Here is a 16674-nt window from a genome sequence, read left to right as displayed (position 1 = left end):
AAGCTTTTACTCATGTAGTGAAAATTAATTATGTTTGTGAAATGTATAAGCACAGTTTATAATTTTACTGTATTTTCACAATAAGTTGGTCTTACTAACAAAAGTTTTCCATTAGAAAAATTATGCCTAACACAGTTCTCCTATCTCTTTGTAGTATATTTGTGCTAAATGAGCAGCTTATCTATTAGAATGAAGTACTCAAATCCCTTGAAGACCACTATGTTAATTTTGTGCTATCATTTGATTAAAATTTGGCATCTCCCCTTTTCCAAAATAAGGAATTTTTTTCTCTTTTTACTACTTTAGAATGTATTTAGGGAATAATACTTAACAACCTGACATCTTTTTTGCCCAGAGATCTAGCAGTACGAAATTAACTTACATAAAATGTTAAAACATTCATATTTTTATCAGCACATAAAGAAATGGAAATGGAAATGGAGTTTCTAAATGAAGGAGAGGCTGGTTAAAACCCCATAACTTTAAGCACATTACAAATTAACTTAAACTCTTTAACTGTGCACACTATTTGCTTTGGTAGTCCCCAAATGCGTTCCCAGGATGCACAATACAATTTCTGTTTATTTCAATTCTGTCATGGCATATCAATGTAAACTGGATACTGGGAACTACTGGTACCAGCAGTTAAATAGCAGTAAATAGATTAAGATCAATTAGTATCTGTTTTATAAGACAAAGTTTTATATTGTGTTTCACATCTGCAACTCAGGAGTAGAAATCACTCAATTTCCACCAACAGGAGCTTTACCAGAACTAATTTAATGGCAGCAGCAGCAGCACTAAGCCATGTATTGCTTTTGTCTTGCTCTGGAACTGCTTTCCCTCTTTTCTGTAATCAAATTAATCAGTAAGAGGTTGTCTAAACTTAAATCCAAACAGCCTGTGATTTTCTTTTAGGACAGATCCCATGAATATCAGAAAAGAAAGTGTTAATTTGATTGTGTGTGCTTGAGAGGATCAATATCTGCTGCAAAGATTTCCTGTATTCTCTTCCTGCAAATGCAACAGCTAAACAGGTTCAGCTTCAGCTTTCCAACTGTGTTTTCACTCTCAAGGCTGTTTGCTCTTTAACTGGTAATTGTACACATATAGCTGACATTAAAGAAACTGTTGAATACAAAGGCTAATATGAACTTCAGGCTGTCCCCAAAAGTAATTTTTAGAGAGACAGGTAATAAAACAGACTTGTGTAGTTCATTAGCTACACCTAACCTGACTGAATACATCACTGTCAACTCTAGTAACCTTGGATGCAGAAGACAGTGTCACACTAACCAAGATTAATGAAACTACTGCATGTTAAATATAAAATAAGACCAGAGTTTTCAAAACTAAAACTTTTTATTGCTGAGGTGTTAAAATGCTAATGGTTTATTTTTATGCAAATAGCCTATATGAAGCATGGGACACTTGACAGACACTTTGAACAATTGCAGTAATAAGCAGCATCAACAGTCTCTGGCACACAAAGCTCTGGAGGAGGTGTCATGTGACTATCTGCTGCTCTTACTGTCTGTGACCTTATTTATTTTTATTCTAAGTCTAAACTGAGAATCCTATTCTTGTTTTCTATGCAGACTCCTTTTCCTTGCCTAGATATTGGACTTTCAAAATAAAACCTATTTTACTGTTGTCAATTCTTTACCTTTTCAGTTTTCTTTACCTTTTCCTTGTATTTTTTGATTGACAGGTATAGTCCCTGATACATCAAATAATTCAGTAGCTTTTCTTAATTGCTAACAATTCTCTCTTACTCTGTATTTTGATATGAAGTATTTTTCATTCCACTCCAGAAGGTCTTCTGAAAAACTGAAAAAAATTACAATATTGGATGACACATTTTATTTACATAAAATATCATTCTCTTTATATAAACTAGAACTTTTATAACTCTTAATGATATGGCTTGTATAAACACTGCCACCACAACTCAAAATATCATGAAGTAAATAATAAACAGAATGTGAGAATAAATAAATGAAAAGGAGAGAAAAAAAACACAGCATGTTTGCTTCACTCATCCTGGGAACCATTAATTCTGATTACTTATTCTGGCTTTATTTTAACATATTAATTGAGGAGAGAGAAAGAAAAATAGCAAAATTAGGCTTAAGAAAATCAGGTAAAAAGTCATATTAACCTGTCCTGAGGCATCTTAACAATTAAGAATTAACAACACAGCATTGAAGAGACCTTTTGGGCCATCAAGGACAATGAGCTATTGCACAGTTCCTCTCACAGAAGTATGAAGCTTTTGTTTAGTTTTTAATGCCCAGTTGTCTCAATCCCCACTGCCTCAATGGCCACAGGAATCTTGTTTGCTTGCTTTGCCCTTGAGTTCCTGCACTGTGTGATTCATGGAAGGGAAGCACTGATGCACTGAGCACCTGAAATGGGATTGACCAAACATCTGCCCTCATCTGTGCAACACCTTGTGTCTTCTGCTTGGTGCATTTTGTGAGAACTATTAGGAAAGAAAACCTTGTAAATAAACCTTTGTTCTACAACATAAAATGATATTTTCATTATTTTTAAGAATATTTTACATATTATATCTATATTATAGCTCTTACATTATTACATTTTTCCTTATAAAATTTTCCTTATATAAGTGCTAAACGGAAAACCTTAAGCAGCAACACTTTCTGCACACCTTAATCATAAAATATTTTTTAAAAAACTCCTAAGAAAAGAAGACATTATTGGTTTTCTTACAACTAAAGTAGTTTACAATGTTACAATACCTTTGTGAACTCTGCACACTGAAAAATTAGACAATCTTCAAAGTCCCAAAATCCTACAAGTCTCACGGTAAAAAATTGCTAATGTTTTTCAATAGCTCCCTACTGAAAATTGACAAAAATTACTCATGTTCCTGTGGTTCTCCATCTTTTTTGAGCATGAGCATCAAGTTTACATGGCCTTAAGGCAAATTACAAAAGGAGGGTATTATCAACATTTTTTAAACAAGAAGTCTGAAAAAATGAACTGTCACAATCTCAAAAACAGTGACAAATAAAGCCCAAAAAATTAATCGAAACAACTCCAATCCTTCATCATCTTTGCACCATCTATTAGCAAGTCTGTTTTCCCATTAAAATGACAGGTGTAGATTCTCCTTTGTCCTCCTTGCACTTACCATGGATTTAGATAAGATTTTTCTGGTTTTTGGTTTTTGTTTGGTTTTGTTTGGTTGTTTGTTTTGTGGTTTTTTGTTTGTTTGTTTTTTTAAAAGGGTGTGAAAGTTCCTATCCTCATAGGGCTGGATGTAGACAGGAAATGTTCATCCTCATAGAGCCAAGTGGAGGAGTGAAGGACCCAGAAAGTGACCACAGGAGAGGAAGATGTGTGAGCATTCCTAACCCATCTTCTTAGGCTAAACCTACTTGGGTCTGTTGTCAGGGAAGCTGAGCAGAGAATAAAGCTACATCTGGCGTTTGTACAGAATTCACAATGTGAAGGAAGTCATTCATGGTGGAGAATGGCTCCAGACAGCTGAGACAAGACCAAAAATGCAGCTTAATAGTACAGATGAGAAAAGTAGGTATCAATACATAAAATTCATATAAAGAGCAGCAACCAAAGACTGGACATGGAAACTATTCACATTACCCCAGACCTCTTTGTATAGACAGATTTTAGCCACTTTAGCCCAGCAAGTGGAGATCTCCCTGGTTTGCTGACAGCGCTGTCTTGCTGCAGTGAAGACTTCAAAACAGAGCAAAATGATCAAAAAATGAACTGAACTTGGAGGAACTGTGAAAATAAAAAGACAGCAGAGCAGAAGCATTATGAGAAGATAAGTGATATCACAGGGATCAATTTTAAAAATTTAAATACTTTAAATTATTAAAAAAAAAATTCTTATTCTGTTGCCTCTCTCCATTGTAGTATAAGCAGAAAATAGAATGGGATGACTGCAATCACTGCTAAACACATAGAAACAATTGAAAAAGATTGTGAATATCATTAAAGATGCTGAGATCTTGCATTTTTCTTCCTGACCATCAGAGATTTGATAGCAGTTTCTGTGCACAGCAAATAAAGGTTGAATAGGCAGATAAATTTACAGCCCCTTCCCATGAAATACCAACTCCCAAAAGTTTTAATAAGCTTTTTAACTTCATGCTATTCCAAAATATTATTCTTCCAAGCTTTCATTACCTTGAATTTAGTACTTCTCTACATTAAAAGTTTTGGAGGAAATAAGTATTTCAAGGAAGAACTGATAAAACAGGTTAAGTCATAGCCACTGAATGATGTTAAACAAAAATCTAAACAAGGTAACTTAAAGATGCTGTACTGGATGTGGACAGTAAATATCTCCTCCGTTTACATTCCTTCTGCATTTTTTGCTACAGATACACGAGGGGTGAGAAATTTTTTTCTCACAATCTGTACCCATATGTGAATAAGACTGAGATGAACTTATTTGATTCCCTTGCACACATCCTCAAAAAAACCTCCCCTTTCCAGGCTGCAGGACAGAGCAACTCTCTTATCTGGAACCTTCACCTCCAAACTTGAGGATTTCTGTTAATTAATGGGTTTTACTTGTACTGTGCTACCAGCAGCAACCACCTCTGAGTCATTTTCTAACACTACAGAATGCAACTGTGAAAAGAAAAAAAAAAAAAACAAAACCCCACTAAATAAAAATGTAAGAAGTTTCTCATGTGTCGCTTGCAATTAGACATGAGAGCCAGAAAATCCAGAGCTATTTGTCCTTTGTACTAGCTCTAGTTAAAATTAAGCATTCCCAAATCGACCCACTTGCAGAAAGAACAGAGAAAGCTACTTTTGATGGAGGAGAAATACTAGAAGCAAAAAGGGAATGCTTACAAGCAGTAAGTTTAAATAGCAGCATTTTAAAAAGGAAAAACTGAATACTTATTTTGTGGATGTTGATAGTCTGTGTGCATTGCTCCCTCTAGTGTAAAAGACAGAAAATCACAACAAACATTCCTCAAAAAATCAGAGGTCGGTAAAAAACTTTTAAAACCCATTATTCTCTAGTCACATGTTATAAATATTTATAATATAATTGCTCTTATTTTGATACAAGAAAAGACACTTTCACATAGTTCCACCTGATGATGTAGGTCTCATGCTCCTATGATCACACCAGTACTGAGCAGTGAATGTGCAAACTCACACCCTTTACTTAAAACTGTAATACTCCCCAAGAAGTTGGCAGGCTTTTCTTTCCACTACAATACTAATTTCCACTCCATGTTGCTATTTATTACCATCATAGAAGGCAATCATAGGTAATCATATGCATCATGAAAGGACCTGGTCTGAAACAGTGAAGTACACTCCAACACACACATTAATCTGACTACTGTATCTGGTTAGGCCCCAAAATTTGGAAATAAAGCAGCTTTGGAGCTCAGACTTCCCTTCCTATGTAGGTACAAAATCCCTTAAAAACACCCAAGTCACACCAAAGACTGGCAAGTCTGAGAAATTATTTTGAACTTTAACCCAATCTCAAGAGCCACTGGATACTACTGGACTTCATCACAAGAAAATGGGAACAACTGACACTGCTGCAACCTCCTCTCAACAGGATCTGGGAAGAATTCCTGGGACAGCTTCCACTGCACATCCAGAACAAAAATAAACGAGCCTTTCGTGCCAGTTTCATCAGAAGATGCAGTGTGCTTTGTCAGGATCCTTAACAGGCTTCTTTTAATCAGTGAAGTTTTCCAGCTGTTAATTCTCCCAAGTGCATACAGTCCCTCCTGTAAGATGAAGGCAGCACATTTTCCTTGTCCAAGAACGGATGAAACAAACTCTGAACAAAAAAATTGTAAAATAAATTTTGGAAGTCTGAGCAAAATTCAAACTAGAGCTTTCCCTGAAGATGTGATCTTTAAAAAATGTTCCAAAAATATTAAATCAATGCTATGCCTTTTTTTTTTTTTTTTTTAAGGATGAGCTTCCCCCACCCTCCCAATGTTGTTAGTGTGCAAAGCAACTGAGAATGTAGAAGTATTTTGCAACTGTATGCTTTTTTTTTTAACTGGCACTTCATATTTCACAGGTATCAACACTTATCATACAAATACCTCATCTTCCAACTTCTGTTGTAACTGCATTTCCAAGGTCCAAGACAGAAAAAAAGCCCATTTCTCTGTGCACCAAACTGAGGTTGTGAATCATAATCTAGTTTTACACACAAAATCTGAGTACATTTTTTGGAACCAGCCAGAAATAAAACCTGATGCAGCACATTTTTTTAATACCTTTAACAGAGTCCTAATGATGACAAGTGGTCCCACTATCTCAACACTGCCCAAATTAGGCTCCATTCCCTTTAAAGAGCAGGTTGATTACATGGCAGATCCTTGAAGTCATTATATTTAAAGCAAACAACCAGATTTTGATTTTTCTAGCTGGTGTGGCTGTTGTGGTCATCAGAGCAGCATACCTCAAAAATACCTCAACAGGATACCTGCATCACTGTTCTCCCTAAAGCTGTATCCGCTGTCAAGTCTGAGAAAACTTATTTGCTTGATCATTTGTGAAATTTATTCAACTCATCCCTAATTACTAGGGTCCATCACAGGCAACTGGTCTCAGCTAACTGGAATATCTCCTATGCAAAGGGCTCAGTAAGGACAATGCTGGGTGCCACAGGAGAACATGCAGCTTCTGGGCCCAGTGCCTCTGGAACAGCTCAGTCATGGAGTAAGAAAACAGGCACTGCAGCAAAATCTCAGGGGCTAAATTCAGGACAAAATTTACAGTTGAGAAAGAAATTTTATTTCAAGCTTCTACGGGGGTATTACAAACAATAGAGAATAAAAACATTAAAAACTATTTAAAAAGTAATTGTCCCTTTAAAATAAAGATTCAAGCAGGTTTAACAATGAAGTATGCTATTCAATGAAGTTTTAAAAAAAAGATTTAAAAAGTATTGGTTTTGCTGTATTTGCTAATCCTTTATAAAAAAGCTGGGCATAAATACTTCGTGCATTCATATGCATTATTTGGTGTTTCATATTATATAACTTGGTACAGTATTTACGATATCACTGCAAAAGAGTTCAAACACAGTGCATTTATAAATAATGGAGCCATTATAAATCACATTGCAAACATACCTTGCCATTTTCATTGTTACAAATTCAGTATTTCAGTGAAGGTAGGAATAAAGTAGCTACAACAATCAATATCTTGACTTTATTTTTTTTTCTTTTTAATATAAAAATGCAGTTCTGGAAACCCACCCTCCTTCTTCCCCCTGCCCAAACATAATGCTTTACTTCTTAAAAATAAAAATAAAGTACTAATTCTATATACATCACATGTACCATACAAAAATGTATCCAAAGTTTCTATTGCTACCAAAGTGTTCTAAATTAAAAGTTACATAAATCCCCTCATTGGAAACAAAAGATTACAAGTTACCAAAAAACCAAATTACACACAAACCATCAAGTTATTTTATACAATTTCCAATACATTTTTTTCTCCCAAAGCAAGTTGTCTTCTCATGTGCCTGTATAAAAATGCATATCAATATATTTTTTCAATTTCATTTTTCATTATAAAGCAAATTAATACATTTTCTACAATAAATAAAACACAGGGAGGCACGCATATCAACAAAATTAAACCAATGGGAGATAAATGGGATATGGTTTTGAAAGAAATAATGTGCTTGCAGGCTTTAAGCCAGGTTTGTTTAAAACAATAACAACCTTAAGTCATTTTGGGCAACAATGGAGTGTTTTTGGTGATTTGCAAGTGATGTACATAGTATAATTTTTATTGATGTCTTTCTCACAAAGTACCCTCCAAAATAACACAACTTCCTTTCTTAAAATACATCTTTGTAATTGTAAATTTACATCAATCTTAAATATGTGGTACTTTGTGCAAAGAGCAACAATTTACACAAACATTCAGAAGTCTTTTTCAGAAGCTACAGACCAAGGAAGAAATGATACAAGCAGCACCATACTGTATATGATTTAGGCAAACTTATATTTGATGCCATTTTGATATTAGGCTTTAAGATCCACTAAACACCTAAAGCTGGAAGATGGTGCTTAGGTAACAACCTCAGAAAGAAAGAAAGAAAAAAAAGTAAAAAGCTTGGAAAAAAACAAAAACCAAATCCCTCCCCAGCAAAATTATAAAAGGAATTAAGGAGCTACTTCTAAAATCAGAATAAGTTAAGTGTTGAATATACATTTATGTACAATTATGAACACTATGAACAAGACATTTTTAACAGGTTTAGTGGAAAATCCTCCAATCTACAACACAATAAAATAATTCATCAATATGGCAATGGTGATTTAGAAGAATTGCCCAACTATTTCAAGTTTGCAGAACTCAGCCACTGAATCAACAATTAAGGGGTTGTATCTTCAATACATTCTTTTAGACAAAGAGGTTCATTAGTAGAGTTCAAGTCTCTGTGGTATTTCTCATGCCTTGCTAGAGAATCTCTGTTAGTCAATATCACTGAAGTCACTGACTGGCTCTCCATGGACTCGACTCAGGTGATTCATAGCACGATCAAAAGCAATTCTTACTGCTTTTCGTATGCTTGAGTTACGTCCTTCCATCATTTTCAGCTTGTCTATGGTCTCATCTATCCCAAGGGGAACCATTTTGGATTTGGGAAGCCACTGCCTGTAAGAAAAGGGCAAAAATTGAATCTGTTAAATATAGAATAAAATCAAGAAGTCTGCCCAGAAATATCAGAGCTGCTATGGCACGTTTCTCATATCACAGATCAGCTTTACCATCTTAAAACAATAAAACACCTTTCAAGATAATGCTTACTTGCCTTAAATATTTAAAGAACACAAAATATAAAAAAAACCTGTTCCATAAAACAGAGAATACATTCCAATTCAGTGATACTTACATAGTGATTAAATATGAAGAGAAAAAAAAGAGCCTGAAATACTGAGGCAGGTTAAGAACAGGCAGCAGCAAATAACAATGGACATAGCTCAAGATTCACCTGACACAATATTGTTTCTCTTCATTCTTTCCCTTTCATTATTACAAGGAGTTTTCAGATCATGGATTTTTGCCTTACATTTCAGGCACCTCAATTTGTTCTTTACGGGGAAAGCTAAACTGGCAAGAAAGCTCTTCTTTAGCATGCTTTTACCCTGCAGTATGAAATACCACTAGCTCCATATTCAGGGGAATTTTCTGTTTTAAGCTCCACAAATATCTTCAAATTCTGGGCATGGAGGAGTGATGATGGAAAAAAGCTCTACACCCTGTTACTCTAGTTAAAGCTTTCTAATTATTTTAAAAATCTAAGTTAAATTGATGTAATTTTCACAAATGTTGATTGTAATCCCGTTTTCTGAAGTTACAGATATTAAGGAAAACAAAAATTAGGTAAATTAATTAACATCTTTAAGATATGTTATTGTAGCTTGCAATCCTAACCCTGCAAAAGACAGAAGTCCTCCTTTTGTTTAAAAACGTTAGTGTGGGAGCCCATTTGAAGACAAACCAACAGGAAATCAGAGAGCCAAATCTTCAAAATTTTTATTTTACATGACTAAAATTGGTTATTGAAATATTTTCACTCTCTTAAAGGACTCTAAACTAGAGTCATATTATATTGAACAGACACACTGAAATAAAGTATGAAGAGTAAGTACAAGGACAGAGACAATATGGTAACAGAATATGAAAAGCAGCAGTCTAACCATTATCAGTTTTAATACACATCAGACAAAGTTTTAAGAAGGTATTTTTAAAAGAAAGCTTTGCAAGTCCTCCAGATATAAGGGGGGAAGAAGAAGAAACAAATACAAAAATCCCCAGGGGATAGACACTGGTATTACACACTGAAGGTGACACACACCCTGAAAATGAATGAGTACCACAAACAGGGTAAGAGAGACAACAGAGATAAAATCATGAGTGCCAAAATAATCACAATAAAAGAATGATTACCAAAACAAGTTGGTGGGCTCAGGGTGGAGGGGAGGAAAGGGGATGGAAGAAGTACTGAGTCTTTTCCTGTCCATCTATGCAGAATACCCATTAGAGACAACTTTGCACAACACATTTACATGATTTAAGACCACTTACATATGGAGACTAATCAAAAAAGTTTAAGCTGCGGAGGACTCCCCAGAACAAGAAGCAATAGAGCAACTTTTAAGAAAGTGACCAGGGAAAACATGTATTACACTGATGATACCCAGTATGAGAAAAAAAATGAGAAACAGAAGGCTGAGTATGTTCAAATGCAGATGTTCTCTACAAACAAAGGCAGAAGAATGTAGGATTTTATGAAATCCTGAGCAAATGAACAAAGATAATTATGAAGAAGAACCAAATAATTAAGAAAAAAACTGAAGAGCAGAGAAATTATTACAAAAAAAAAAAATAAGGGGCAGAAGAGCAAACATTAGTTATAAATTTTAGGTAGGAATTTATTAAAGTGACAGCATACTGGCACACAGGGAGTCAGGAGAATGTCAGCATCACTAGACGCCACATATAATAATCCAAAGAGGAAAATGATAACTAAAAAAAGCAAATTCAAGAGAAAAACAAGACATGGACAGATTTAAAATTAGCTTGACCTGTAGGGAAACTAGGAGAGGAGAGGGTCTAGAGAGAACAAAGAAGAGTAATACACAGTTTGATGAAAGGTAGATGAAAAGCTCCCATGCCTAGGAAAAACCCACCAAAACAAAAAACAATCCTAACAACTGAAACAATACCAAAAAATCTAGTGTGTCTCCACCTACATCCTCAGAAAAACCCTGCCAGCCCTAAAACTGAAGATCATGGGGGAGTGAAAGAGAATGTTTTGTTGTGTAAATTATCCCCCTTCAGGCTCTACACAGCACATTGTTGATGCTAAAATAACTGGAAATAGGGAAGGTTTAATGAAAAAAATTTAGAAAAGGCTAAGAACCTCAATTTGAAGTGTTAATAAAGCATTTAACTAAAGAGAGGTTAAAAATTCAAAGAAAATGCATGAGCAGACTGGGGGGAGAAGTGCTGCAATTCAGAAAGCAGTGATGAAGGATGATAGAGATAAATGTTAGACTATTATTAAAAACCTATGAAGCAATTTCATCAGGTCAATAAAAGAAAGTAGTTTGTAAACTAAAAAAAAAAACAACTTAATGACTTCTAATATTTTTTCTAAACTTACAATGAAAAGATATCTTTCAGTGATATATACCTTGTTTCAAAAACAGACTCAAATATGAAATTGTAACCTTAGAGTTTATACTTCCATAGGAATTATATCAACAGAAAAATAATGTTTCAATTTTCTTCTAGACCAAAGGCACAGGTACTTAAAATCTTAAGTCACTGCATCAAACAATACATTTCAATAACATACCAACTTCTTTTATTGTCAAAAAATAGTACTAAGAATAGTTTCTCGTCTGATTTGGTCTGCATTTGTTCTCCAATTTTCAGTACATCTAGAGGTGGCACTGGTATAGTAACACCATTGTGATGGCCAGCAACACGAGGCATCTTAGGGTCAATAATCTGGAAGACAGAAGAAAGGACGGTTGCTCATATTTAAAATTATGTAATTACTTTTAAAAAGCTATTACAAATTAAGCTAACAAAAAATAAATAATAAATTGAACAGCCACTGGATATAAACTGACTTTGTGTTACACACAACCTTTTGACTAAGCTGAATAGGCACAGTGGAGACCTGTGGCAGATTGACTGGAAACACCAAAAAAAGCACTTTTCACCCTTATCAGTTCTTCTTGAAAGTCCCATTTGAATTCCACTTAGTACAACTTTGAGACTAACAAGCAGGTTTTAGAATGAAAAATTCAAACCAGGATTTCTAAAAGCTCTAACTAGCCTCAAATTTTAGGGTTTGAAATTCATATACCTTAAAGAACCAACCTATGCTAAGGAGTAAGTATTTCTGTAAAATACATGCTCCCTTACTCTAACTCTGGAGCAAAATTTAAAAAAGAAAAAAAACGGTGTAACTTCCAAATAACTTGCATTCTAATTTAATAGCTCACTCTTCACAAAGACATGCAGTTACAGTAACAAAGTCTTTCTAAACAAAACTTGAAAGAGAGAGAGAATATGCTACTAAAGTTACTAGCTAACCATCCTGATGGAAAAACTCCTTTGCAGGCAGCTCACAGTATTATGAACTGCTTAGTTTCCACCCAAAGAAAGGTTTTTACTCCATACCTGTTCCACCCATCTCCTACTCTACGAACTCCTGTTGTTTTTTCACCATCCACACTGGCAAGTGTAAACTGAGTAATAAATGAGTAAAAAAAGTATAAACATAGTAAACTGACAAATAAAGGAATAGAAAGCTAATAATGTGGGGAGTTTGTAGAAATCAGAAGAATTTTCTTCTCTTGACAGAGGTTTAACTCCTCAATTAATTTATTCCACTCTCAGCAACACCAATGCTGACATAAGGAAGAAGGCAGAAAAGGAACCCTTTGGTCTGCATCAGTTTACATCTAGTACTAACACCTTTCAAGAGACCATCATTAAATCATCAACTTTTCAGCATCTGACCCAAGTGTCTTTGAGCCACCCACTGAGGGTACTTAAACTCAAGTACTCTGAATGTCACCTCCAGAGGTTTTAACCTGATTCTGTACGATTACATTTCATGTTGTCCTTAGAACACACATATAAAAAGTCATGATTGTCCAGCCTCATATATAAATCAAGCCAGTGTATGACCTATTCATATAACCACAAATGCCTAAAGCCAAGTGCTTCATCAATATTTTCTCTGCAAGCTTTGATATAAATAGAACTGTGTCTGTTTCTCCTTTATTAATACACATATATATATCTCCTATATTAAAAACAGCTTTAATTTTCCAGTACATCATTCACAATTGGCTGCAATCAGTCACTTTATTCCAGCTACTGAGTTTTTTGTTTCTTTAATGAGCTGAAGAACCAAGATTATTTTTATATTCATGTTGCAGCAGAAATAATATATAATGCAGAAACAAAGACTACTGAGATAAGTATGCTGGTTTTAGCAGGGATCGAGACAATTTTCTTCATAGTAGGTAGTATGGGGCTATGTTTTGGATTTGGGCTGAAAACTGCAAGGACTTGGGAGGGGAGACAGCTGGGGCAGCTGACCCCAACGGACCTGAGGGATATTCCATCCCATATGGCATCATGCTCAATATACAGAGCAGGAGGTAGATGGAGGAAGGCAGGAACACTCAGTGTGATGGCAGTAGTGTTCCCACAACACATGTGATGGCTGTGTTCCTGTGGATGACTAAATGCCTGCTGCCATGGGAAGTGGTGAAAGAATTTGTTTTGCTTCTGTGCACAGTTCTGCTTTCCCTATTAGACTGTCTTTATCTCAACACTTGAGTTTTCTCACTTGCACTCTTCCAGTCTCCCCCATCGAAGGGGAGTGAACAAGTGGCTGCAGGAGGCTCAGCTGCTGTCTGGGTTAAACCTCAACACAGGAGAAATGCACATCTCAAAGGGCAGGCAGGGTAGTAGAAATTACTGACTTAAAATCTGATATTGCAGTAACTTTACAAACTCAGTGCATGGTTAAAGAGGGCAGAATAAACCACCTTTACTCAACCTGAATGGGAATATACCAATTTCCTTAAGCTTGCACATGGTGTTTTCAGACAGACCAGCAACAGTCACTATGGTACTTCTGGGAAGCTGGGCACTTACCAGAGCTGGGTAAGAGGGATATCCACTGCATTTGGCCCATACTACTTTTAGAGGCTCAAGAACAGATGTTGCAGCATCAGTTGAAATCCACATACTGCTATGCCCAACTTCTAAGAACAAAGAAATATAAAATTAAAGTGCTCCAGAATGAAACCTCCAACAAATCTACATTTTTGATTTCCTAATCAATAGCTCATGACCCTGAGAATCCAAATACTTATACTAACTTTCACACACATACCAATAAAAACAATATTCATGAGAGCTCTTTACATGATACAACTACTTTGTTCCAAGATTACAAATAAAGAATAAGGGTTTAGACACTTCCAGAAATAACGTATCTTAAAACATCTTAGCTCTCTGTGTTTGTCAAGTTCCAATAATAAAGTTTGCCTTTGAAAAGGCTCCGAAGAAAAAGTAAAATTATGGTACTTCAGATAATAATTTCTTTTACTGTGATGACAATCCTGTCACAGAGGTGATGATTTTCAAGATGCAAGTTGCATGGTGTATGTTTCCAAGTGTTGGATACCTGGATATCCACAAAGAGATTAGCATCTGTGTAACTTAGCTGCTCTTATGCCCAAATTCTAACTGGCATTTTGATTTCTATTTATTTTTAACAATTTTTCTTGGTCTCTCAGTCCTGCCCTTTCCTGCACTCAAGTTCAAAAATATCACTAGGTTTCCAGGCAGCAGCACTAGTGTTTTTTATTTCTTCTCAAAAAGCAGGGTAATGAACAACTGAGTTTATGTTACTGTGCACTTCTACCAGAATTCTCAATTTTCTTCTCCGTTGCTCAGCAATGGATTAAAGTCTGAGACAGGCTTAAACCTTTTAGTCAACCAAAACCACAACTGGTCCCCTAGATACAGTCCAGAAACTGATCAGAAGACAGTGAATTACACCCTCAAGATGAACTGGCAGTGGTGATCAAAGGGGGAAAAGTTATCCAAGTTCATATGCTGTAAAGGTCAGGCAGCACTTCTCGTATGGAGAAACCAGGTACCAAGATACAGTTCAGGGGCTGCAGCTGCACTTTCTCTCAACAGTCAGGAAATACTTACTGCCGAGACAAAATGAGTTTTCAATGGGCATTGCTTATTTATAATGAAAGGTGGCATGCAGATACATGTTCTATCTCAACATTTCAAAAACATACTAGGGAAAAAAAGTGGTTTAAGACCTTTTAAAAGTAGAATTACCAAGAAAAGAGTGTTTAAAGTGATCTCATTTAAAAATTCCTTCAATCATTCTGCACACTAAGTTCTATTTCTCTGCTGTTTTAGTAACAGTTTGTATTCACATGTCAGTTAGAAAAAGACTTGAAGGTTTCAATTAATTCATCTTTCATTTACAGACTGCTAAAAAATACGTATGTAGAACTGTATCTAGTACATAAAACCAGTAAAAGTCCTCTTCAGCACAGCTAACAAGAAAAAATGCACACTATTCTCATTCTGCAAAGAAAATGGTATTTTAATGCTGAATAGAAAATCATACACAAGCTGATAGGATGTGTGCAGCCAGACTCAAGAGACTTCTCAGGTGTATATACAATAAGAGCCTCAGAATTCTTCCTAGTCAGAATTTATTTCACATTGTAGTAAGGGGCTACTAATCTAGCACATATGATTACTAATTTTCTCTTACAAGATTTGTAAAACAAAACTCATCTTCTCTTTTTATTTCAAAACCTCATTATTTCCTCAAGCAAGGAGAGAAAATTAAAATCAGTCAGATGCTATCTTTTAAGTTTCTAAAGAGTCAAAAGCAGAATTTAGTAGTTTCTGGAAGGATATCAACGAAACTTTGAGAACGCTTAATGTATTTAAGCAGTAAAATTAAGAATGCTAGAATCAGTCAAATAAATGGACAAAATTATTAAGAATTCAATTATTTATAGTTACCAGCTGCAATTCTTGCTGCTTTGGCATAGTTTCCATTTTCAATGCATGATATCAATTCACTTCGATCTTCCAGTGTATGTCTCCGTATCAGGGCAGGTTTACCTTTACCACACTTGGGCAGACTGAAACTACAAAAGTATTAATATTAAAACCATCAAGTTCATCAAGTGATAATTAATACTGTTCAATATAAATCAAAATTTTGAACAAGAATTTAAATTTCTTCAGTACAGAGTAACATCAATGGAGCAAGCTCTAAAAATATTTTGAGCAACGAATATAAACAACATAAAAGCCGAAGCCCTGATTATTTTCATACACAGAATTGCCTGGTTATCAGCAAAAGACAGTTCCACTGCTCCAACAGTTCTACTACATAGAAAATACAACTATTCTCTCTTTAATTTTTCACTACAAATTCCAGTCTTTCAATTGTGAAATGTCTCTAGTCAAAATGGAAAATCTGTTCTCTGCACACTTGAGTTGTCTTCAGGAAATCATAGAATCTGAACAACAATTACACTGACAACTTGATCTAAAGTGTCACATTAAAAAGACATGCAATATTAAATTTTTGTTTCTGAAAGCTTGTTTGGCATGACTGCATTAACACCATTTCCTTCACCTGAACACAGGAATAAAGTCCTCTTTTTCTGTCTAACAGATTTACTCTGTACTTTCCTGTATGTGCCATCCTCATAGTCTAGGACTGGAGACAGCTATCTTTCACCCAGGGATCAGTGTTCTTTCAGAAGATACACCATGGACATACCAATGGTGGCAGAAGTATCTGTTCTGACAGTCCTGCCTTTAACAACAGACTCCATGGGAAGTCAACATTTGGTACAGAGTTACTATCATCACTGTAGTACCTAGCCAGCAACCCACAGACTGACAACCCACAGTACCAAAGCTGTCAAATTACCTTTTCTGTGTACAAGACTCTGCTTTGCAAGTTGCTTCTCTCTTGCCCTCACAATAAACACACACATTTTTAGTGGTCCAGATTAGGAAGGTAATTAAGCCAAGATTTATATGCAAAAA

The 16674-nt window shown here is 35.3% G+C and overlaps 1 protein-coding gene across 5 annotated transcripts in view; it reads right to left on the bottom strand.

Moving 5' to 3' along the window:
• Positions 1 to 6769: 6769 nt before the first annotated feature.
• BRD1 (bromodomain containing 1) overlaps positions 6770 to 16674 on the bottom strand; it is a 57390-nt gene continuing 47485 nt past the window's right edge. For 4 of the 5 annotated variants that reach the window (XM_079304924.1, XM_079304925.1, XM_079304926.1 and 1 more), the window contains 4 exons: positions 15631 to 15758; positions 13717 to 13826; positions 11387 to 11541; positions 6770 to 8676 (listed from right to left, as the gene is read on the bottom strand). In XM_079304924.1, coding sequence (XP_079161050.1) covers positions 8493 to 8676; positions 11387 to 11541; positions 13717 to 13826; positions 15631 to 15758 — 577 coding nt within the window. In that variant the 3' untranslated portion in view covers positions 6770 to 8492. The remainder of the gene's footprint in view (positions 8677 to 11386; positions 11542 to 13716; positions 13827 to 15630; positions 15759 to 16674) is intronic. The other variant, XM_079304923.1, reaches the window with a different exon arrangement.

The sequence above is a fragment of the Erithacus rubecula genome, assembly GCF_903797595.1.
Source record: "Erithacus rubecula genome assembly, chromosome: 4".
NCBI classification, from domain to species: Eukaryota; Metazoa; Chordata; class Aves; order Passeriformes; family Muscicapidae; genus Erithacus; species Erithacus rubecula.
The sequence above is the reverse complement of the archived record's forward strand: the minus strand, read 5'-3'. Positions and strand labels throughout refer to the sequence as shown.